Below are 25,780 nucleotides of genomic sequence, written 5' to 3'. Positions count from 1 at the left end.
CTGTACTACCTTTTCTACCAAGCACTTATCAACTTACTGCAATTTGGTTTTCATTTCCTTCAGTATAACCATGAAAGAAGTTACTCGGGTGGTCCCTAGTGTTCCCAAAATGGATACTCTACCAATAATATCCTTGAATCCTTACTTGACTTTCACTTAGCATATCATACTCTACCCGCTTTTTAAAATTCTCTACTCTCTATTATACTAAGTGAAATAAACCAGTCATGAAAGGACAAATGTTGTATGATTTCATTTATCCCTAAGTAGTCAAATTCATAGACAGAAAGTGGAATGGTGGTCGCCAGTGGCCAGAGGAAGGAAGGAATGAGGAATCAGTCTTTAATAGGCATGGAGTTTCAACTAGGGAAGATGAAAAAGTTCTTGAGATGGCAGGTGGTGATAATGCACCAAAAAATGTGAATGTACTTTAATACCACAGAACTCTACATGTTAAAATGGTAAATTTTAAGTTATATATATTCTACCACAATAAAATAGAGAATTCTCTCTCAGCTCCATGAAAATTCTCTTCTTACACTTGAAATACTTCTTTGCAATCTTTGGGAGTTGCTCTTACTGAACACCTTATACATAATGTTGGTGTTCCTCAGGGTTGTGTCTTCAACTTAAATTCTTCCCTAAGACTACAGCTAACCATGACTTCAATTATTACCCTCATGATTAAGGCTTCTGAATCTATATTCTAGCTTTATGCATCTGCACTTACATGTCCTGAACTGTTCTCCAGGTAGATGGTCCCAGAGGTACATGAAATACAACTAAAAATGCTCTCCTCTGCATATGCACTCTTTTCAGTATTTCCTATTTTAGTACTATCAAACATTACCCGTTACAAATTGGCAAACTTTTTCTATAAAGAGCCAAAGAGTAAAAAATTTTAAGTTTTGTGTGCCATAAAGACTGTCCATAACTATTCACCTTCTGTTGTAGTAAAAGCCGATCAAAGACATGTTAGTATATGGCTGCAATTAAAAACCTTTATTTAACAGAATATTATTCTTCAAATTTTTTCAAACCATTTAAAATGTAAAACTATTCTTAGTTGATGGACCATAAAAACCAGGAAGCAGACTAGATTTAGCTACTCTAGTTTGCCAACTCTGAGCTAACTTAAAACCTGGCAAATAAGCTTCGCTCTTGCACTCCCCTTCATCTGCCATACCCTACTCAATATGTTAACTTATGCCATTTTTACTCTGTAGACCTTTCCAATCTACTATTTCTTCTGTTACTACCACAGTTCAGTCCTCCATCCTTCACTCTGGAAAACTACAATAACCTCTTAATTAATCAGCTTATATCAACTACTTCCTCATGGAATCTGTCCTCCCAAATTCTGACAAAGATAGCTTTCTAAGATATATGTCTAACCCCGTAAAGTAACCTGGTTGATAATTACCAACAATGGCTAAGCTGCTACATTTCCGTTCCTGAGCACTGCGCACACACACACACATAAGAAAAACCATGATCTAGTCACTGCATACTTTTTCAGCTGTTTCCAACTACTCCCTAATACACATTTCATCATTCAATGATACTCTGTACTCTTGTGACATAATATTCTGCCAATGTGGAACAAGAAACCCCAATATTTCTTAGGCGACATAATTATTCTAGAAGTCAGTTCAGGCACTGCCTCCACTCTGAAGTTTTTCACCCCTAGTTCCCAGTTGTACTGGTTACTTTGGCTTCTGAACTTCTGTTCTTTGTACATCTCATATTCTAATTTTATTATTTGCTTATATTATCCCTCCCCCACTAAAATGATATCCTTTGCTTACTCATTTCTTTAGTAATCATTGCCTGATCATAGATAGACAAGCAATATTTAAAATTCAATATAACTAATTTAACATTCCATAAGATATAAACAGTATACACAGTCCTTTTGTAATTTTTGTACATAACCATGCAATTTTTCATATCCTTTCCACTACACCTGTTAACCCCTCTCCCTGATAAACCCTATCCTACACTCCCTAGCGACTAAAAGAAAAAAATTAGATAGTACTTATTCAACCTTTAAGATTAATTTCAGGAATTACATACTTAGTGTCCTACCTTAGAATTCCTATACTGGTTTAGAGTTACCTAAATCATTATACTGAATGAACTCTTTATATTACAATGACCTATTTATGTTTGTGTCTAAAGCTAGCATGTAACTACACTGAAAATGTACAATTCATCTCTTTAGTCCAAATACCTAAACATAAAACAGATGTTTGCAAAATGAGCCAATCAAGATCTAGAAATTATATCTAACTTCTTTTCTATTTTAATTCCTATCACAATGATTATAAAATATTGACTGTAATAAATGTTTCCAACTGCTGATATTCACAAGTCCTCAGGTGGTTATAGTAAAAACAGCTGGACATTACATATTTCTACTAAAGATCTTTTATATGAAGCTTAGTTTTAAATGTTGCTTTATGGTCAATAATAATAATTCCTATCAGCAATGAATGTTAATGAAAGCAAAGGCACAAAGACAGGAAAGTGTACTTAGTGTTCAACATTCTGTGTCCATACCTAACAAAGTATCCAAATTTCTAGAAAATTATTTGAAAATTCTAAAGATATTAAAACAAATACAACTGCACAACAAAGCTGAATAGATTATAATACCGCTTCCATTTTTAGACTTCTTCTGCCCTGGTTTCTTCTTTGAGGCAGTTACTTCAGAGGGGGGAGTCGGCTGTGTAGTAACTGGGACAGGTTCTACTTTTTTGCCTGGAATCTTTGATACATCACTTTCTTTGGTGACCTGCTCTTCTAGTACCGACTTGTATTTTTTTTCCTTCTTCTTTCTTTCTCTAACACTACTTGAGGTTTCAGCCACATTCAATGGAACAGGTACAACTTGCTCATCTTCTACAGCCAAGGCATCAGATAACTTAAAATCCCGTGCTACACTTTCAGAATCAGATTCATGGAGGTTCCCATTCTGAATTTCTTTCTTTTTATTCTTTTTCTTTTCTGCCTTCTTCTTATCTGTTTTAGCAGGAATAAGTTTTTGTTCTCTTTTCTGTTTTGCAAGAACTTCATCATATAATGTTTCTTTCATGAAAAGCCAGAAGAAGAGGAAAATGACTGTAATGACGACTGAGGGTATAAGGACAATAAAATATGTTGACTCATAAAACTCCATGGTACTCGTCTTAATGTGATCCTGTAAAATCTCAATGTAAAGAAAAAAAAGAAACAACTCAGTCATATAAAAATTGAACACACAAAACTCTTTTCATTCAAGTGGCATTTCAAACCTCATCTGATCATTTAAGCAGGTTAGTTGTTCAAAATCACATACTTGATTACTTTGCCAACTGCAATTCAAATATACTATGAAACAAAAGCATAACTAGAAAAAGTGCTGGTAACACACCCTTCTATTTTTTTAAATCGTGAAAAGATCTTAATGGAAGGAAAAAAAGACATCCTATTCTCCCCCCATCCACCTTTGTCATTTTATCAAAACGTAGGTTTTTTTCCTTTTCTTGCACAATGTTGGTGAATACTATTTAATGTGGAAATAAAGAGGCATTAAACTACTACCAACACACCGGATATTCACTGAAAATACCACATTCTTGATAGCAAAGAACAAAAAAGAGAAGGTTTACTTTCTTCATTTAGCAATTTAAGCCCATTCACAAGTTTGATAGCACTTTTATTCCAGTGACTAATAGCCTCAAGATGTGGTGGGATACATGAAAGATACAGAAATACAAATCAAAATCAAAATGTTAGAATGTGTCATTTGGGATAAAATTACAAATTAGATACTTTCCTCAAATGTGTTCTAGGGATCCCTTACTGCAAACAATTCATAGTGCAAAACTAGCCATCACCATCCATCCCAGACTATAAAAGGTATTGCTTTAATCAAATACGCATAGTTACAGCTAAAATTTAAATGTTTAAATTCCAAATATTGCTATTCCTATAAATATGTATAAGCTACATAAAACTGGTTTGTATTCTTGTAATTCATCTCAAAGTAGCTGTGAAAGAAGGTGTAAATAGATGAAATTAAATCCCATGACATGCTGAAGATAAAAACTAAAAGTCTACTTTTGTCCTTTTATTTTTTTTTTTTTTTTAAGATTTATTTATTTATTTATATAAGCACTGGGTACAGTCAGAAGCGAAGCACTGGGTACAGTCAGAAGCTTGGGAGGGTGAGAGAATTCACCAGAGCCAGAGTGGGTTGCAGAGCAGGCAGACTGACGAAGTACATTGCTGAGGGGAGCAGCAGGCAGCAGGAGAGGTCTGCACGCCAGGTGGGACCCTTGCCCAGCGGCCGGGGATCGAACTGTCGTTGCAGAGGCTGTGGGCAGCTTCGCAGCCCGGCGCTCAACTGCTGCGCTGCTGGGGAGGCCCAACTTTTGTACTTTTAATAAACTAATAAATCTGAGATTTTTATAAGTTTTTGAATTATTAGAAAAAAATCTGAAAACAGCTAAAAGCTAGATGCAGAAACCAAATTCTACCTTAAGAGAGGAATCACTATCCTAAGAATTATTTTATTTATTTATTTTTTTAATTTTCTAGAGGCATGTCTTATTTATTTATTTATTATTTGTTTGTTTGTTTTGGTTTATACATGCACTGGGTACAGTCAGAAGCGCGGGAGGGTGAGTGAATTCACCAGAGCCAGAGTGGGGAGCAGAGCAGGCAGAAGGACCGAAGTACACTGCTGAGGGGAGCAGCGGGCGGCAGGAGAGGTCTGCGCACCATGTGGGACCCTCCTCTGGTGGCCGGGGAGCAGCCGGGGATCGAACCGGCGCCGCAGAGGCCGTGGGTAGCTTCGCAACCCAGCGCTCAACCGCTGCGCCACCGGGGAGGCCCCTAAGAATTATTTTAGACCTTAGAAATCACCTGCCTTGGATAAGTCTGAGTTTACTGAATATAATAGTACACCAGACCATGTTAGTAGGACTCAGAAATTTTTCCAAGACAAATGACTGTTTTTCACAGTTGTCTTTGTTAACTGCCATGATAGGCAGACCAATGGATCTTATAAAGATAACTAAAATTAGGCTTATTAAGTTTAGTCTTTCAACTAATTTTTATTTCACTTAAAAAATGCAAAGAATACCAGCAATGCCCTACAAGTCGGAAAATAGCCAGAAATGGAAGCTGAGAACAAAGTTGTTAACATTTTATATATCCACAAGCAATTTTTTAAAAAGATTTGTTTTGTATTATTTATGCATGTAAGAACTGGGGTGTAGGCCAGAGGTGCGGGAGGTGAGAGGATGCACCAGAGACAGAGTGGAAAGCAGAACAGGTGGATCCATTGAAATACACTGCTGAAGGGTGCAGTGGGTGAAATGGGAGAGGTTTGCTGCGCCATGTGGGTCAGCTTCCTGGCCAGGGACAGAACTCAAGCTGCAGTGGCTAGTGATAGCTTGATAGCATTGAGACTTTTAACCCCTGTGCCACCAGGGAAGCCCCACAAGCAAATTTTTTAAATGATGTTAATATAACCCCAGACATGCATAAAGTGAAATTTGAACAAAATCTTGAAGGGGGTTAAGAATCTTGTGCTAGGCCTCCCCTAGCGGGGCAGGCAGTTGGCACAGTGCTGTGAAGCTGTCCGCAGCCTACAGGACCCAAGCTTTGTTTCAGGTTTTGTTTACTTAGTTTTAGTTGGATGAAAGAAAAAAGACCAAAAAAATGTGTAATAACTGGATTTTTGCTTTGACGAAGAAGACAGTCTGAAGTACTTAGCAGCAGTCACAGACGCTAAAAACAGGTCAAGTCATAGTAAGAAAGACTTTCATTTGAAAGCAAGCCGCAGGGATGTGCAGCCTAGGTGTTAAGAAAGCATAACCAATAAATTAAGCTGATCAAGAAACAAATGTGCAGGGAGAAGAGAGGCCATGAGATTATGAAGAACTTTGAAACAAAGATTCCTCAAATGTTCTGATGATTTTCTAGTTCCCCTTTTCAGGTCCCATACAAGTCTGGAGGAACAACAACTCCCATCTTTGGATTTTCATTACACAAGTCAATTCCCCTTGAACACTCTTTCTGCTCTAGGGAAACCTAACAAGAATATCAAGACAAATTTAAAGTCAAGAAAATGTTTGCATTCCTTTAATCCAACAATCCTGATTCTTTATCCCAAAAAAATTTGCAAGGAAAAGCATGTTCATAGATGCTCATAGCAACATTACATATAATAAGAAAATTTAAAGTGACATAAATATCCAACATTAGAATGGGTTAAATTAGCAAATAGCAACTAAAAAATTATTGCTATCAAAATTGTAAACCCTACTGAGACTTTGTTACATTCAGCATTCCTAAATTATCATAATCACAATTTTACTGATCAAAACATTTAATGTATATAATAGGGCCAAAAACCGAAAATGAGTAAGTTCCACAGTATCAATTAATATACCTTAGTTTCACATTATACTCACAGGTATCAAGAGTAATATAAGAGGAAAAAATAAGCAAAAGGAGAATGGAATCCAGGGGAAGTACACACAGGAAATTTCTGAAGGGCGGGAGAGGGAGAGGTGGAAAAGCAAAAGAGCAAGAAAAGTTTGAGACAAGGCTAATATTTAGCTCAAGGTTGACAGGGATCATTTTCTAAGTATATAGTATGCAATTCAATGTTTATTTGTTGAGGTGAGAAAACATGGACACATGAAGTAGCTCGGGTTTTGAGATGATAGCAAAGTTACCAATAGTAATCTCTCCCACATTATTACATTCCCTTTGCAATACTAAATAACCTTTATAACCTAATCACAAACTAAACTTCAATTGGTTCCGATCTGAATGCAACTAACAGACAGTTGTTCACAAAGATTTATCTATCAAGTAAACCAGGAAGGGCTGAGATATCCATAGGATCATAAACTATTTTCAAATCACATTCCAAACCAATGACTTCTTTTACTTGGACATAAATCTTTCAAGAAATTGAGAGATAACACTCCATCTTGGGGATACTTTAGTATACACATATTTCAGGAGGTTTGTGAACTCCCTGAAGAGTATTCATGTTTTAAAAATCCTGCTCTAAAATAAGAGGTGAAAATTTTTATTCCTACTCCTACAGAATACCAAGAAAAAAAAATTAACAATGGAGAAACAATACATAAGTTCTGTGTTCATTGTGAATATGTATAGTGACTATTCACCATAGTTTTTAAGATTATATTAACTGTTTCCCTATCACATTTATTTGCTCATGCAAAAATTGAGATGCATCACAGTTAAATTTTATAAATTCAGGAAGATTTCAAAACATGTTTATATTAATAAAACAACCTGAAACCTAAACATTCAGATATAAAAATAAAATCTAGGAACAGTTATAATTTCAATCAAAATGCTTAATCAGAAAGGATAAAACTAAATACATTAAAGTAGGCCCAGTGTAAATAATGGTAAGATAGTGAAATGATCTAAGTATGGAACTTCTATAGAATCATGACACATTTAATAAGCACACTATTTTAAAATAATTAAGACCACATAATGCACCAAAATACATAACAGCTAACATTACTAATGTTGAGTACAGTTTGAAACTATATTAAAAGCAAAAATCATTATGCATTTTAGAAAATATTACAAATATTTCAATTTAGTAAACTGTTGAACTTTTTAAATTTCTTCTACATAAAAAAGAAATGTAAGTAACCACTCTGAAAGCAAATTAGACATTTAAAAGTTTAAGTAAAAACAATTTTAAAAGAACGATTGCTAAGATAATTGGAGAGAAATCTAAAGCAGTTTGATCAGTATACTATTGAATTTCTAGTAAATAAGAAATTTGAATTCTTTTCTTATTATTGTACTATCACGGTGTTTCAACTGCTCTTCGTTCTGCCATCATTTTCTTGAGACTAAGAGAACATTTAAAACAAATGACACCAAAAAAGCTAATTTTGTAAATTTTTCTGTTTTTTTGATTGACAAAATTATGTCAATTAAGGGGACTCTAAAGAACAGCTAGGAAAAAATTAAAAATCATCACTAAAATTTGAATAAACTGAAAGTCAATTTTTCCACTGATGTGGAAATAAACATACATATTTATAAAGGGCAATCAATTGATGGAAAGATTGTTTTCAACCTAAGAACACTTAACTTTGTAAATTTTCCTGAGAGAATGTCAGGAAAAACTAAATGAAGGGCCTCCCCGGTGGCGCAGCGGTTGAGCACTGGGTTGCGAAGCTGCCCACAGCATTTGCAGCACTGGTTCAATCCCCGGCTGCTCCCTGGCCACCGGAGGAGGGTCCCGCATGGCGCGCAGACCTCTCCTGCCACCCGCTGCACCCCTCAGCAGTGTACTTCGGTCCTTCTGCCTGCTCTGCTCCCTGCTCTGGCTCTGGTGAATTCTCTCGCCATCCCGCACTTCTGACTGTACCCAGTGCTTGTATAAATAAATAATAATTAAAAAAAAACTTTAAAAAACAAAACGAAACAAAAAAAAACTAAATGAATACATCTTTAAAAGATGTATAAGATACCAGAGTCTACTACAAGAGCTGTAGTCAATGATACAACATAATTAAATTACTAAGAGTGGATATAAGGTCTAAGCCAAAATCTATTACTATAGGTCCTCTATAAAAATAATGTTCCTAAGTTAAAAAAAAAAAAAACTGTAAGCTGATCACACCGAATCTAAATACTCTGCATTCCAAATATACCATTATTCGTACCACATTTCCCTTTCTTTAAATCCGAAATAACAGCTCGTATTGCTTTTTTAAACAACATACAAATTAGGGCCTCCCCTGGTGGCACAGCGGTTGAGCGCTGGGCTGCGAAGCTGCCCTCAGCCTCTGCAGAGACGGTTCGATCCCTGGTCACCTGTGAGGGTCCCACAAGGGGCAAGAGCTGCTGCCGCGCCCACTGCTCCCCTCAGCAGTGTATTTTGTCAGTCTGCCTGTTCCCTGCTCTGGTGAATTCTCTCACCCTCCAGCGCTTCTGACTGTACCCCCCAGTGCTTGTATAAATAAATAAATAAATCTTTTAAAAAAAAAAAAAAAAAAAAAACCCACAAATTAACCATTTTTAAAAGTATGGTTTATTTATGGGCCCTATCTCACAATTATAAAGTCTATCACTGGTATTTAATCAGAGTGCCTTTCCACAACAGAATTATCTACAATCATTTCTCTGAACTCCTTTTGCTAATTTAAGGCTAGAGGATTGTTGCTAGCCTTCAAAGTATGGATGTTGTATGTTGAATATATCCTGAGCAAAAAACAAACAAAAATTGTTTTAAAATTGATGAATATATAATGAAGTACCATACAAGAGTCAAGTCCTGACTTTTGATACCCTATCTGTCTCAGCTCTTGGGGCCTCTTACTATCCAACTTCACTGATCAAATTACTTGCATGATCTTGGAAATGCCAACCCCCAAATTTAAGTGGTCCCAAATTGCTGGTGCCCAGAGAGCATACGATGGGAAACAAACCCACATCTTTTATGGTGAAATATTCCCTCAGTCAGGCTCCCCAAAATTTCGACTGTCATTCAGATAAAATAACGGATCTGAAAACATATCCAAATTGATTTTTAAAAATTAGTTCACTAGAAGTTACTTCAAATCAGTAGAGGCATCCAGTAAAGTCTTAAATATAAGAAAATGTATAAAGTACTTAAAGAAAATAAGTACTCATCTTATGTATATGTTTAAATGTTTACAAGTATTACACCTGCAATAACTTCTTAAAAATTTGATTTTACACATTGATGAGGGGAAAAAAGCATTAGTCATCATTTCCTCAAACAGCCACCAAATATAAAAACTCACCTAAATGTCTATTCTCAAGTCTGTCATTACACCAGAAGTGCAATGGCCTCAATATCTGCAATAGAAAAAAAAATCACCTTTCACCAGAAAAAAAGATTCAAAGTAGCCAAAAGACAAGATACTCTAGTAAATCAAAACTGAGTTTCATGACATGGGAACTCCGTTTACAACAGCTTTTCTAATATTAAATTTATAGACTACACTGAAATCTCAAAGTTGTGGTGCAATTTCTCCTTTTAAACTGCAATACATAGTTATTTCTAAGACTCATGTCTCATTAACACACTCCTTATTTCAGCAATACCCACTTTAGAGTACTGTTACCCCAATCTGAAACAAATCCAATTAATGCCAGAGATGAGTAAAAAAATTATTTTATACATTAAGTATCATGTGATAACACAAGAAACTTTTGTTTTTTTACAAAACTTAGTACACTCAGGAATACACAGCAATTCAACTTAAAACTAGAAAGAACCATATGTCCAGTTTTAGGCATGTGGCTATTTAAGCAAGCAGTAAAGTCTCAAATATAATATGGGAAGACATTCAAAAAATATTTTAAATAAAATATACGTTAAAATCAGATTATAAAACTGTATAGAGAAAAAAACTTCCTTATATGTGACAGAGTTCACAGTCATATACACTTAGAAAACACGTGAAAGGACGTATCAGAAACCATTAACTCTATAGTGACTTCCAGCTACTTTTCTGGTGATTTTTCTCCTTATATCCTTCAGAATGGTTATAATTTCCCACCAGGAGCACATAATATTTTTACATAATTTATATTTTTAAATTATAAATTATGAGTTGTAAAAACTAACTTGAAGAATCCATTTCTACCAAAATGAGCAAAACACTCTTCCAATGTAGCTAAAATTGTGCTGCTTTAGAGTAGGTGAGTTTTTGAAAATTAAAGGAAAATCCTAGATGAAAGGAAAAATCAAATAGAAACTGAAAACTGTTAATGGTCATTTAAGGCTAAGTCAAGAGATGCTGGGCTACAAGATGGAGAAGTGAAAATGAGACAGGTACATAAAAGAGCCCTTTCAAGGGTCTACACTCAGCAAAGAATAGACTAAGAAAAAATATTCATTAATTCCCCATGTTGACACAAGGAAAAGAGAAAGCTTGCCTGCTTTTCCTAACACTCAACAGCTAGTTTTCATTAAGATTTTATTAACCATGGGTTCTGAGATTTGTATCTATAATCTCTGCCAGTCTAGCTTACATATACCCCCACAGAAAATAGTAACACAAAAATGGCTTTAAAGTAATGAAAGCCTCTGGCAAAAAATTCCTCCTAGCCAGTCTAGTATGCACAGTATTTACAGATAATGCTTCTACTTAAGATGAACTTGTAAGAAAAGACAAAGGTAAACAGATACAAACAGGGATTATATCCTCCCAAAATTCCAAATAGCATATGAAGAGACTATTAAATAATACTCTTTCCAGCTATTAGAAGCACAAAAGTTTCGCAAAGAAAAACAAACACCAATAAAAAGACATGGAGAAACTATAAATTAAACACACAGAACACTAAACACTAAACAGATTGATAATTATACAGTTAAAGAACATGAGAAAAAACTGTGGCACAAAAGAACATATTAGGAAAAACATGTAAGAAAAACAAAGACATGAAAAAGAGTGAGAAGGTACAATTAAGTCAAAGGAGAAACAGGAAAAATGATGATAATACTTGATGAGAAAATGAGAATCTTCAAAAACTGTTGTAAGATATGAATCTTCCAAGTCAAAGAAACCTATGTAAATGTGTGTAGTAAATACATATATTCAAAAGGAAATATAAGGCAGATCTTTAAAGCAACATAAAAATTAACTATAAAGAAATAAAGGTGGGGGGCCTCCCTGGTGGCATAAAGGGCTAAAGCACTGCACTATGAAGCAATCCACAGCCTCTGCAGCCGGAGTTCAATCCCTGGCCGGCCAGGGAGCAACACACATGGTGGAGCAGACCTCTCCTGACTCGCCCACTGCTCCCCTCAGCAGTGTGTTTTGGTCAGTCTGCCTGTTTTGTTCCCAACTCTGTCTCTGGTGAATCCTGTCACGACCACCCCCCCCACATCTCTGGCCTGTACCCCAGCTCTTGTATGCATAAATAAAAAACCTTTTTAAAAAAAAGAAAGAAAGAAAGAAAGGGGCCTCCCTGGTGGCCCAAGGGGTTCAGACACAGCACTATAAAGCAACCCACAGCCACTGCAGCATGAGTTTGATCCCTGGCCAGGGAGGTGACCCATATGGCACAGCAGACCTCTCCTGACTCACCTGCTGCTCCCCTCAGCAGTTTATTTCATTGCCTCTGCCTGTTCTGTTCCCCACTCTGTCTCTGGTGAATCCTCTCACCCCCATACCTCTGACTTGAACCCCAGTTCTTGTATGCATAAATAAATAAATCTTTAAAAAAAAAAAAAGAAATAAAATTACTCACATAATTCTCAGAAGACAAAGATTAAAGGAATAAAATCTTCACAGAAACAATGACCATTAACAAAGAAGTCCAGATGCAGCTAAACATTGGAACATTGTTTTCAGAAGCAATAAAGTATGTCAACAATGTGTAACAAAACTTACTAACCTCAGCTACCAATTAAAATTTTTATCTGAAAGTAATAGTCCAGAACATAGATTTCATAAATGAGCAATTTGTCCTACCAGAATATGACTGAATATTCCGATATTCTAACATGAAGGACTACAACAGACCTTCTTCCTCATAAAGTTTGCAGGAAATTAGGGGGCAAAGTGCTATAGCAAAGAATTTTCTCTTTCTGTTCCCTCAATTAATGTTCAGCATTTCCAAGAACAAAATCTTTATGTAAAAGGACAAAACTTCACACCATTTTATAATCAAGTGCACAAATTACTTGATGCAAAACCTGATTATTTTTCCTATGATTTTACAATCTATTCTGCAACCTCCATCTCAATTTCTGCACTTCAACAAGCATACATTTCAATCTTGTCCAATCAAATTCCTACCTCTGCTATTTAATAAAAAGCAAAAATACAAGTCCACACACACAAAACTGTAAATAAGTAGCAAAATCTTACACATACTCAAACTGCAAGTACATACAAATGAGGGAAGTACAACAGTGCCAGGAAACTTATTTTCATATTTTTCTGGGACATTTTCTTCTGTTAACAAATTATTGACCCATGTTAAAGAAACAAAAATTTATAATTACTCCCAATCACTGAAACTAAGCAGCATTTGCTTTTATGTTTATCTTTCTCTGAAACCGTACAAGTAGTATGACTAAAAAGCCATTCACAGAGCGTTATTTATTATACAAGGTTACTTTGGAGTGCTGAAAAGTTTACCATGCCAGAGGGGTGACTTTCCTGCTGATCTGTATGTTCTCTCCCTCGATTACCTACCAACTAGCCCACCGGAGTGCAATGGATAGCAGTAAAACATTTGTTGACTAAAAATGCAAGCAGTATAAATCTGAGATGAAAATATTATTTCATAACAAAATTAACTTCAAAACAAAAACAATTTTGTGCAGGAATTTTTTTTTAAAGTTTAATTTATTTATACAAGCACTGGGGTATATAGGCCAGAGCACAGGAGGGTAAGAGGATTCACCAGAGACAGTGCAGGGAAAAGAACAGGCAGATGGACCAAAGACACTGCTGAGGGGAGCAGCGGGCAAGACAGGTGGGAATCTCTCTGGCCAGTCAGGAATCTAACCCGTGCTGCAGAGGCTGCGGACAGCTTCACAGTGCTGCACTCAACCCACTGCGCCACCGGGGAGGCCCATATGTGAGTTGTTTCCCTTTGGATATTCTTTCAAGATATAACCTTCATAAAAACAGCACACATCAATACCACTTGTGTCCACCACACAATGCCTTTTTAGCATTATAAAGACTTCATTACAATGTTTTTTAAGCTCCAAAGGATAAAAGAAAATTCAAAACCAAAAAGTCAAGATAAAAATTTTTAACAATTGTAAATAAGTGTAACATCTGTACTTCAGCATTAAAAGCACAAAAAGAAAACAAACAAACAAATAAATAAATAAATAAATAAAAATGCCAGACTCCATTATTTGGCCATCACTCCCAACAAGTTAATGAGGCAAAAAACTATGAAGTTATTAAGAACAATTTCCAGGAAAAAGTCAAGTTTCTGGGATTTCACCAGCTGAATTTCCACATTCTTAAAATGGTTTATAAAGTGTCTAGTTAACATAAAAACTCTGAATATAATGAACATTTAAAATGTGTAATTGGGGCCTCCCCGGTGGCACAGCGGTTGAGCGCTGGGTTGCGAAGCTGCCCGCAGCCTCTGCTGTGCCGGTTCGATCCCTGGCTGCTCCCCGGCCACCAAAGGAGGGTCCCACATGGTGGGCAGACCTCTCCTGCCACCCGCTGCTCCCCTCAGCAATGTACTTCGGTCCTTCTGCCTGCTCTGCACCCCACTCTGGCTCTGGTGAATTCTCTCACCCTCCGCCCTTCTGACTGTACCCAGTGCTTGCATAAATAAATAAATAAATAGATAGATAGATAATTTTTTTTTTAAAAAAAAAGTGTAATTGTAATTCCTTGCAGAAAATAGAAATACAGCTTAAGAGATTCAAAAATGATCAGTTATCAGGAAGTCTAAAATATAGCCACAAGAAAACAATCCCATTCATAATAGCACCAAAAAACAAAATACTTAGAAATAAATGTAACCATGGTGAAAAATCTGTACAGTGAAAACTATAGGACATTAATGAAATTGAAACTAACATAAATAAATGGAAAAATATCCAGCATTCAGAGTTGAAGGATATTTTTAAATGCCCACACTACCCAAAGTCGTACAGGTAGAACCTTGAAGAACCCAGAATAGTGAAAGCAATCTTACGAAAGAACAAAGCTGGAGGCATCACACATCCTGGTTTGAAACTATAACACAAAGGTATAGTGATCAAAACAGTATGGTATGGGCACCAAAAACATAGACTAAAGGAACAGAATCAAGAGCGCCTAGAAATAAACTCACACACACAATGTTCAACTCACATTTGACAAGGGAGCCAAGAATATTCAATGGGGAAAATATGCCTCTTCTTAAATGGTGATGGGGAAACAGGATATTCACATGCAAAAGAATGAAACTGGAACGCTCTCTTACACTACTCCAAAAACTAATTTAGAGCAAATTAAGGACTTACACGTACAATTTAAAACTACACCTCTTAGAAGAAAATAAAGGGGTAAATCTCCTTGACTTAGATCTTGTCGATTTTTTAAGACTATGAGACCAAAAGTACAGGAAACAAAAGAAAAATGCAACAAGTTGGACATCAAACCAAAAAACTTCTAGACGGCAAACAAAACCATCAACAAAATGAAAAAACAGGGCCTCCCTGGTGGCACACGGGGTTAAGCACTGCACTATGAAGCAATCCGCAACCTCTGCAGCATAAGTTTGATCCCCGGCAGGCCAGGGAGAAACCACATGGCGCAGCAGACCACTCCTGTCTTGCCCACTGCTCCCCTCAGCAGTGTATTTCAGTCAGTCTGCCTGTTCTGTTCCCCACTCTGTCTCTAGTGAATCCTCTCACCTCCCATATCTCTGGCCTGTACCCCTGCTCTTGTATACATAAATAAATCTTTAAAAAAAAAAAAGAAAAAAACCTATATAATGGGAGAAAAATATGTGCAAACCATGTATCAATAAAGGATGAATATTCCAAATACATAAGGAACTTATACAACTCAATAGTAAAAATAACAACAATCCTTTTAAAAAATGCCAAAGGAACTAAATGAACACTTTTTTAAAAGACGACTTATAGATGGCCAACAGGTACACAAAAAGGTGTCCATTACTACTAATCACCAGAAAAATGCTAATCAAACCACAATGAGGTATCTATCACCTTATCTTTATTAGAAATACCATCATCAAAAAGACAAGCATAAGTACTATCAAGAATATGGGAAAAGGAAACCTTTGTGCACTGTTGATAGGAATATAAACTGATGACTGTGAAAAATAGTGTGGAGATTCCTCAAAAACTTAAAAATAGAACTACCATACGACCCAAAAATCCCACTTCTGGGTATATATTCAAAGAAATGACATCACTAGCCAGAAGAGATATCTGCATTATGCATTACAGCAGCATTATAAGAGCCAGACCAAGACACAGAACAACCTAAGTGTCCGTCAGATGAAGAAAATGTGGTATATGCAGAATATTCAATCATAAAAAAGAAAATCCTGCCATTTTCAACATGATGAACCTTGAGAGCATTATGCTAAGTGAAATAAAAAGATGAAGACAAAAACTATGATCTCACTTATATGTGGAAATCTGAAAAACCCAAACTCATGCGAAGTGATGAATTTGCTACCTAACTTATTGTGGTAATCATTTTATAATATATACTTATTATCAAATCACCATACTATGTACCTTAAAGTTACACAATAGTGTGTGTCAACTGTATCTCAACAATCTAAAAATTTTAAAATACACAGCAACAAACAGCCCTCAACCTATGATCATCCTGCTCTGGAAACTGAACTTAGAATTTAGGTTTACACAACTATCTCAACCTTCATGCAAATAAAAATCTTCCTTCAACAGACAGTACACAGCTGCCACTATACTGCAATTCAAGATCCATGAGATAGATCTGCTTTCCCCATCACTAGAATATGCCTAAAGAGTTTTTTCTTGGACTTCCCCTGGTGGCGCAGATGGTTGAACGCAGCGTTGTGAAGCTACCCACAGCCTCTGCTGCGCAGGTTGGATCACAGCCGGCCAGCGAGGGTCCCACATGGCGCAGCAGACCTCTCCTGTAGTGCCTGCTGCTCCTCTCAGCAGTGTATTTCATCAGTCTGCCTGTTCTGTTCCCTGCTCTGTCTCTGGTGAATCCTGTCACCCTCCCGCAAATTTTGCCTGTATCCCAGTTCTTGTATGTATGGATAAATAAATAAATCTTTTGGGAAAAAAAAAAAGTTTTTTCTTTTTTTTAAGTAAAAGCTGTCATGTACTAAAAATAGCAGAAAGCGGAAAAATAAAATTAGTGAATTAATCGTTCATAAATTCAGACGTCACTAATTAAAATATTTAGGAGCATCAAAAGTCATCACTATAAACAAGTCATTCTTATGCCTTCTTTATAAAAAGCTTACGAAATCAGGAAAACCCAGTACAAATTATAGAATGGCTGATTTTGACAGAACACTAGATAAAGTAGATAAGCTATCCTTTACAAGATCAGTAGTGAACACGGCTGAATAGTACTAGAAATTGGGAAATATTTATAAGGTTAAATGACCATATCCCAAAGTTGTCTATTAATGGTTTACAAAGTATTTTAATCAGAGGACTTGTTCATTGCCAAACCTTGTTAACATTTTAATCAATAACTTGGATAATGATACAAGAGTGCCAGCTTACAAATGTTGTACTGAATACAAGAATATACCAAAAGAGAATAAAAGACAAAGCAACTAAATAATGTTTCATAAAATCAGGCTTTTATTTTAGATTCTGCTATCAAACTCTTCCAGTTCCCTAGTTGGAATATCAGAAATTTTAATAGCTAGTTTATAGAAAGAGAAACTATAATTTCAATCCACAGACTTATCTCACATAATGAATTTTCAGTTCATTAATGAAATTGCTCTTGAAAAATATTACTTTCAATCAATGGCCTTTTTTGGTATTAGTGACTGTTCATCTAAAACACACACAAAATAAATATCTATAAAGAATGAAATTGCAACATTATGATTTCAGCTAAGACATCATTTATTCAGCTAAATGGTTTCCAGTTGGAATACATCATATGCAACAAATCTACACTGCACATATTTGGATGAGCTCAGAACATTTTGCTTTGTCTACATATGCCAAGGGGATGAAGAGTTATCTCATACTTTTCAATCTTTTCAGCATATTTTCTATCTCCACATTACTTAAAGGACTTGTGTTTGACTACTATTCCCCTACAAATGCTTTTCTGTAACATAATTTGACTCAAGTGAATGCAACATAATCATGAACCTCAAAAGGTTGAAATTAGTAGAGAAAATGTTGTATTTCCAAAGAATGACTTCCCCCTCCCCCTGACAGCTACCACCTTCTATCAAGTTTTTTCTTCCTCCTTTGGCAAGTATATCTTCCTTTATTATTACATTACATTTTATGTTCAAAGGGCATTCCTTTAACTTTCAATTGTTGTTGGCTATATTAACATTTTCCAATGTGTGCAATCAGCTTTTTGATATGCAACATTAAATTAATGAAAATGGGGCCTCCCCTGGTGGCGCAGCGGTTGAGCGCTGGGCCGCCAAGCTGCCCGCAGCCTCTGCAGTGCCGGTTCGATCCCCGGCTGCTGGGGAGGGTCCCACAGGGCGCGCAGACCTCTCCTGCTGCCCCACTGCGCCCCTCAGCAGTGTGTTTCGTCAGTCTGCCTGTTCTGTTCCCCGTTCTGGTGATTTCTCTCACCCTCCCGCGCTTCTGACTGTACCCAGTGCTTGTATAAATAAATAAATAAATCTTTAATAAATAAATAAATGAAAATTTTTTATGCTATGGTTTATCACTTAGCAGCAGGATTTTCAAGGATGTATGCAAGTCATTCAACAAAACATAGCTGTATTTGATTCCCAAGTTTTAAGCAACAAACAGTAAGAATTCACATAGCAAAGGATACTAGTCCTACCTCAAAAAAGAAAAAAAACTTTCTGTGTGTTAAACTAGCAAGAATATCTGTACTCCCAAACAGACTGAAGAACCAAAGATGAGTGAAATCAACTAGCAAAGCAACTATCACACTTAAAGGTTTAAGGATTTTTTTCTCAAAGATTTATTTATGCATACAAAAGCTGGGGTGCAGGCCAGAGATTTGGGTGGGGGGTGCAGGGGTGGGGGAGAGGAGTCACCAGAGACAGAATGGCAGAATGGGGAACGGAACAGGCAGATCTATCGAAATACACTGCTGAGGGGAGCAACGGGAGATCAGGAGAGATCTGCTGCACCATGTGGGTCACCTCCCTGGCCGGGGATCGAACTTGTGCTGCAGAAGCTACAGACAGTTTCATAGTGCTGCATCTTAACCGCTTGTGCCACCAGGGAGCCCCAGTTTAAGGATTTTAATTGACTGTAATCATAAAAATTAGCGTGCTAAAATCAGATTTGTTCTGTAGAAATGAATAATACCAACAGGATTAAAAGAGGGAAAATCTGAGCAAAGGGAGGGAACAAGCCACTAAACTAGAGCTTAAAAAAACAAGTAAGATTATAAAAGAAATGCACTCCTAGGTATTTACCCAAAGGACACAGAAACATCAATTCCAAAGAGCACCTGCACCCCTATGTTTATAGCAGCACTGTTTACAATAGCTAAGCTTTGGAAACAACCCAAATGCCCAAAAATAGATGACTGGATCAAGAAGATGTGGTACATATATACCATGGAATATTACTCAGCATTCAAAAAAGATAAACACGTGCAATTTGCAGCAACATGGATGGCGCTGGAAGGGATCATGCTCAGCGAAATAAGCCAAAATGAAAAAGAAAAATACCGGATGGTCTCACTCATAGCAGGAATCTAGAAAACTTAAATAAGGGACCAGGAAAATGAATATAAGAAAGTGAAAATCAAAATCAACAAAAAACTATGAACCAGAGACACTTTTTGGGGGTGGGGGCGGGAGGGGAAGGATTGGGGTCAGAATGGGGCGTTTGCAATTGTATGGGGGAATATAAAAATAAAATTAAAAAAAATAATAATAAATAAAAAAGAAAAAAAAAGATTATAAAAGAAATGAAGATGACTTCCAATGAGGATGCTTCTATTCCAAACACTAAATTATGGTAGAGGAAACATAAAAGGAGATAAATCAAAAAGGTATGGCTAAACTCTAAAATAAACCTCTCCCTGAGTCAGAATGTAATGAAAATTCAAACAGTAACCCATATGAAGTATAGGAAAAAAAGAATGAAGACTACACGGGATACAGGCTTAAGACTTGGCAGGTAGTCAGAAGGTCAGCTACTAAGAGTTCACTAGTTGACACCAAGGGATGGGCATAGGAATAGGATTTGCAGAGTTTGGGGGAAGGAGGAGGAGGAAATGGATGAAGAAAGAGAAGGGAAGGGAAAGATGATGTATGAAAGAATATCAGCTACATATCTATTACCTAGAGCTACCTAGCTTTCTGGAAATCTGAGCCAGTCTCACAGCAAATTTTAAATTAACGATGACTTTTCAATATTAAGTCAGTAATCACATATCCCCAGCTCCTTTACAAAGATTTTTTAGTTATTCTGGTTTGAGCGACATATTAATTTCTTGTCCTTTCACTTATCATCGCTGCATTTCTTTTCTATTATTATTCAGTTTCTTGCAATTCTTAGAATTTTGGGTTGGGAAACAACCCAGAAGTTGGTCCTGTATAGCTTCTCATCATGAATTCTGTTGGCGGCATCCCCATAATATTTGACAAATTTTTAGTCTTTTCTATTCTCTATAAATTGTTAAATATAAAAGTCAGATCAGATGCAGTGTTATGACTTAAGTATAAAATTATAGCAACGTGTAGCACTGCTTCCCAAAGGACATATTTAATGTCTGGAAATCTCTTTGTGATATTAGCAGTTAGTGGTGATCTTCGCTTAGGTATCACTCACTAGGAGATGTAAAATATTAATATTCTAAGACTATCATTCCTTTTTTATTAGCCAGGCTATATCTATGCAAAGAAACTTCTGACCTGTTTGAAACATACCCTAAAATACAAATCAGATAAAGTAGGAAAAATAATTCACTCTCTTTATTTGCCAGTTGTCAAAATACTGAGTTGTTCCAACAGCAACTAATTAAGAATTTTTTAATGTAGTATTATTATGAATTTACAGATTCAAACATATTTGTTTCATATTAATGTTCAAACTCTCACTTTTGGGCCAAAGGGTTTTTTTGTTTTTTTGTTTTTTAAAGATTTATTTATTTATGCATACAAGAGCTAGGATACAGGCCTGAGATGCAGGGGTGAGGGCGGAAGAGAGGATTCACCAGAGACAGAGTGGGGAGCAGAACAGGCAAAGTGACGAAAGTACACTGCTGAGGGGAGCAGCGGGCGAGTCAGGAGAGGTCTGCTGTGCCATGTGGTTGCTCCCTGGCTGGCCAGGGATCAAACTCGTGCTGCAGAGGCTGCGAATTGCTTCATAGTGCACTGCTTAACCCCTTGCGCCACAAGGGAGGCCCAGGATTCTTACTCAGGATGGCTCCTTGGTTGTTTTGTGAAACCCTGAATCAGAAGAATCAGCTAAGTAATGCCCAGATTCCTGACCACCAAAATCTTGGTATATAATAAATGCATGTTGTGTTCAGCCCCCAAATTTATAGAAATGTTTTGTAAGAGAAACGGCCTCTGAGCCTGTCCAATGGGGCAGCAGAAGGTACTGGCCCTCACCACAGCCACCCCTGATCCAGGGCTTCAAGGCTACCACTGATAGCTGCCAGCCCCTCTACCTGGTGGACCCCAACATGCTAGCAGCACTCCTATACCTCTGGCTGCCAGCACTTGGGGTGTTACACCGAGCCAAAAAGCTCCAGAGACTGGGATCCTTAGACTGCAGACTCCACTCCTCTGACATCAGCATGGAATGGGGTGGGACAGGGAGTCAGGAGCTGGTGGAGTCATCAGGGGAGCTTTAAAAGTCAGAGCAGCACACAGTTGCACCTATTTGCTACACATCTGGTTCTCCTCTCCTCTACAGCTCCCACCCAGACTTGCCCCCACAAGTTTGGCTCTGACCATTCTACAGATGGTCACACTCCACATGGTCAGATGCAATCTTGCAGGTGTAGTTCCTGTCTAGACTCTGGTCTCTGCACCTTCAACATTACATCCCAGTTAGGACAGGCTGCAACTGGCCATGTACTAGCCAGTAAATTCTCTCTCTCCCAGCTCTCCCTTCTCTCACTCCCTGTGTAAATAAATATTGATGTTTCTATGTCTGCAGTCCTAAGCATTCAGGTGAGGACCCACCAATGGGTTATCCACATTCCTTTACTATCTTCCTATTTCAACTAAATATACAGTCCAGTTACTGTGTTTCGAAGCTACTGTGTATAGTTTCACTCTGGGTGGCCAGAGTGAATACATTAAGATTCATTTGTTTCACTTTACTTATGATTTTGAAAGGTTTTTAAAATTTTTTTATGGAAACTATTTAGTGGCTCCTAGTCATGTTTAATAATGGGGGAGAAATAGTAACAAAACTCCACGCAAGTGATCCTAACAAATCAACAATCTAAAACACAGTAAGAAAGTTGATGACAGAAAAAATATATTTATTCATACCTCATGGCATTAGGTTTATGAAACAGGTTTTGTCAATTTGAACATGTTGAAGATAGGAGAGATAAGGGAATTTTTTTTATGAAATAGCAATAAAACAAGAGAGAAGTGAAATATGCAGGTGTATATGAAAAAGCAATTCCAAATTTAAGAAATTAAAACTGTATATAGACTCAATAGAAAGAATAGTCTTGAACAGTATAGGAAAAAAACAGTAAATTGCTACATTACTACTGAATTCACCTACTAAAGGAATAGAAAATTAGAGAAACCTGAAAGAGTAATTAAGATACAAAGAGAATTTTCCAAACTGAAAATAAATTTGATTGTTCAAATTTTAGTTGTAGTCCAAATACTAATCAAATATATGTGTGCCCCACTCAATGTACACTATGGTGAAACTACAAAATACCAAACACAAAGAATTGTTTATTTTAAGGAAATAATTAAACAGATTACTTCATAACAAATGTCTGTAACAGTATAGGAAAACCACATGCAAACACTGGCATCACTTTGAAATGTTTACAAATGTCATATGGGGCTTGGGGGAAGTGGAGACTTTAAAATTTACGGTGTAACTCTATCCATACTTTCTTAACATTCTTATATAATTATTCTCTTGTGACTCCAAAAGCAAGGTATAGACTAGTAACTCAAAGAATTATTTCAAAGCATCCACCAAATTCTAGCACTTAAACTGAATACTGAACAGTGGAATTTTAGAGAAAAGAAAACAGTAGCATAAAAAGGGAAGATACAAAAATCAATTCCAGGGAAAGAATTGTGAAAGATCACATAAATCTTTACATCATGCAAGACTATCTCTATCACCTATATGATATCATAAACATACTTAACTCCTTAAACAAGACATAAAATATAAATCATAAAAAGGAAAGGACTAATAAAATCAACTAAATTAAGTCTTAACTAAATACACCGTAGAAAGTGAAGACAATCCACAAAGAAAACATTTGTGACCACCAGCAAAGACTTAGTATTCAGGATGTACAAAAACCCCTAGCCACTAAAAATAAAAACAGCCCAAGGTAAAAATGAACACCCATTCCAGAGAAAAGACAATAAAAATGGCCAGCAAACAAACATTCCTGTCAAAAGCAGAAATGCAAAACCTACAAAGATAACAACTGACACCCAATAGCCTGTCTGACTTTAGTAGCTGCCAGTATCAAGTATAGGCAAGAATATGGAACTATCACATGTATACACTGGTGAGGACAGTAAGCTGCCACAATTATACTGGAAAACATTTTGGTACAACCTAGTAGAGCTGAAAACATACCTAGTAGAGCAATTCCACTTCTAGCTTGATATCAAGTCCAGCACAATTTTATTTTTTTTAAGCACAATTTAAAGTGCAATTCTCAACTCACTAGTGGATAGCAAAAATCAACTTAGTGGCCCTTCATTAGCATTATTATTTTTAATGAAATGGCATAATAACTTTTTTCAAAAAAAACTGTTACATGTGTACATCTGATAAGTTCTGAGTAATAATGTAAAAATTATTTACTGTAAGTGATAACAAAAAGTTTTAAAAGACACTATCCTAGAGACTCATGTATGGGAGTACTCCAATATACCTATGCAAAGTGTTCATAAGAGCAATGTTTACAACAGCAAAAGAAAACTGGAAACAACCCAACTATCTATTAACAGTTAACACACTGGAAAATAGTCATACAATGAATTTCCATGCAGCGGTGAAAGTGAATGCAGTAGTTATATAGACTGCAGTAGTTATATAGACTGCAACAGTTATTTATATACAACATTGTAGGAGAATACCAAGATCATAAAGTTGAAAGGAAAAAGAAAATGCAAGTAAACAAATGCAGAAGGTTCCCATCTACAGAATTCAAAAACAAAAACAAAAGGGGAAGGGGGAGAAGTTTAGAATAAAAACAGATGTGGCAAACCTAAAAAAAGAAAATGAAGGTAACAACAATAGTAGTTACTTGTAAGAGGGAGGAACACATAAAAAAAATTAAAGTTAGGATAATGTTCTTAAACTGGTGTTAGGTACAGGGCATTCATTTTGTCTTTACTGTATCTAACATATCTATATTTTATACGTAACTTTAAAAGAAAGGATTAAATATGAGTGAAAGATGCACTGGTATTTGGTACATGGGTATATAATTTATATTTTATCTTTAAACTATACACACATTCTATATTCTCTCATACACCTAAATAATCCAATCATATGTTTTTAATTTTCAGCAATAATAGCTAACACGTAAGAAGAGATAAAATATAAATTAAATATAAATTAAAGAAACCAAGATGGCAGTAGAAGAGATTCCTTGCTTTGCTCCCAAGAGGCCGTCTAACAACTGACCAGAGGCAAACTTCTGAGAGAATTCCCTGTTTGGATACTGAAGCAACCCTTGCACCTCAGACCAGTACAGACTGCACCAGAGGTGGAAGGACACAGACTGCAAGGGCTGCTGACAAAGTTAAGGGCCCTAGGAAGGGGAGTGTATGCAGTGTGGACCCTGAAAATATTTATCTAGAAAGAGGTAAAAGCCACACAGAATAGCTAGAGTGGGCCATACATGTTGTGTTCCCAGTAATGAAAACACCAGAGAAGGCGTTATAAATTGCACCTCTCCAGCCCCTAGAACTCAGAATTGGCAGTGAGCTAATGAAGAGCGCTAACAGAGGAGAAACTACTGAGTCTCAAATCTGGGTTTCCAGAGAGGAAGAGTATCTGGAGTGTCATACCCACCACCTAAGCACTTAAGTGGCTGGACTCCTCCAGGCCCCTCCCTCACCCTGCCAACACAGTAACAGCAAACACAGGTTTCAGTACCAACAGAACACAGCAAAAGAGCCAACAAATAAAATCACAGTGCCACCCGCAGGGAAAACTAACAGTTTAACTCTTTATGTTACTGCTACAGATATTTACAAAAAGGAGAGAAAGAAGAGGAAGAGGAAATGTAATGGGCAAACCAAAACATTTAGTAACTGGAGAACTTAGGGGACTATGATACCACAGGATTTTCGAAAACAACTCTCCAGAATCCAACTACAAGGACCAGAAGATTTTATTTCCTATCAGATTTCTAAATTGCTACTATAATGAAACTCAGAGAAGAAAACTCAGAAAGGCCAGGCAAAGTGATTGAACTCAGAAAAAGTAATGAAAGAGCAACAACAAAACTCAGAAATACAAACTAAAAAAATTAATGATCAAATGGTAGCAACTGAAGCTTTAAATAAGAGATACAAGATGTAAAGAACTCGGGCCTCTTCTGGTGGCGCAGGCGGTTGAGCGCAGCATGTGAAGCTGTCTGCAGCCTCTACAGCTCCGGTTCAATTCCGGGCGGCCAGTGAGGGTCCCACATGGTGCGGCAGACCTCTCCAGTCTCGCCCCCTGCTCCCCTCAGCAGTGTATTTCATCAGTCTGCCTGTTCTGCTCCCCGTTCTGTCTCTGGTGAATCCTCTCACCCTCCCACGGATCTGGCCTGTACCCACTTTCTTGTATAAATTTAAAAAAAAAGGCAAAAAAAAGCTAAGTTTAAAAAAAAAAAAAAAGATGTAAAGA

General features: G+C 36.7%; 1 protein-coding gene across 20 annotated transcripts in view; it reads right to left on the bottom strand.

Moving 5' to 3' along the window:
• KTN1 (kinectin 1) overlaps nt 1-25,780 on the bottom strand; it is a 105,374-nt gene that overhangs the window by 67,950 nt on the left and 11,644 nt on the right. For 10 of the 20 annotated variants that reach the window (XM_037503395.2, XM_037503399.2, XM_054690573.1 and 7 more), the window contains exons 2-3: nt 9,834-9,888; nt 2,659-3,211 (exon numbers count right to left, since the gene is read on the bottom strand). In XM_037503395.2, the coding sequence (XP_037359292.1) occupies nt 2,659-3,181 (523 nt within the window). In that variant the 5' untranslated portion in view covers nt 3,182-3,211; nt 9,834-9,888. The remainder of the gene's footprint in view (nt 1-2,658; nt 3,212-9,833; nt 9,889-25,780) is intronic. The other 10 variants (XM_037503396.2, XM_054690570.1, XM_054690576.1 and 7 more) reach the window with 3 other exon arrangements.

The sequence above is a fragment of the Talpa occidentalis genome, unplaced genomic scaffold (genome assembly GCF_014898055.3).
Source record: "Talpa occidentalis isolate TD23 unplaced genomic scaffold, MPIMG_talOcc4v2.1 talOcc4.11, whole genome shotgun sequence".
NCBI lineage: Eukaryota > Metazoa > Chordata > Mammalia > Eulipotyphla > Talpidae > Talpa > Talpa occidentalis.
Note: the sequence above shows the minus strand (reverse complement) of the source record. Positions and strands in the feature narration are given on the sequence as shown.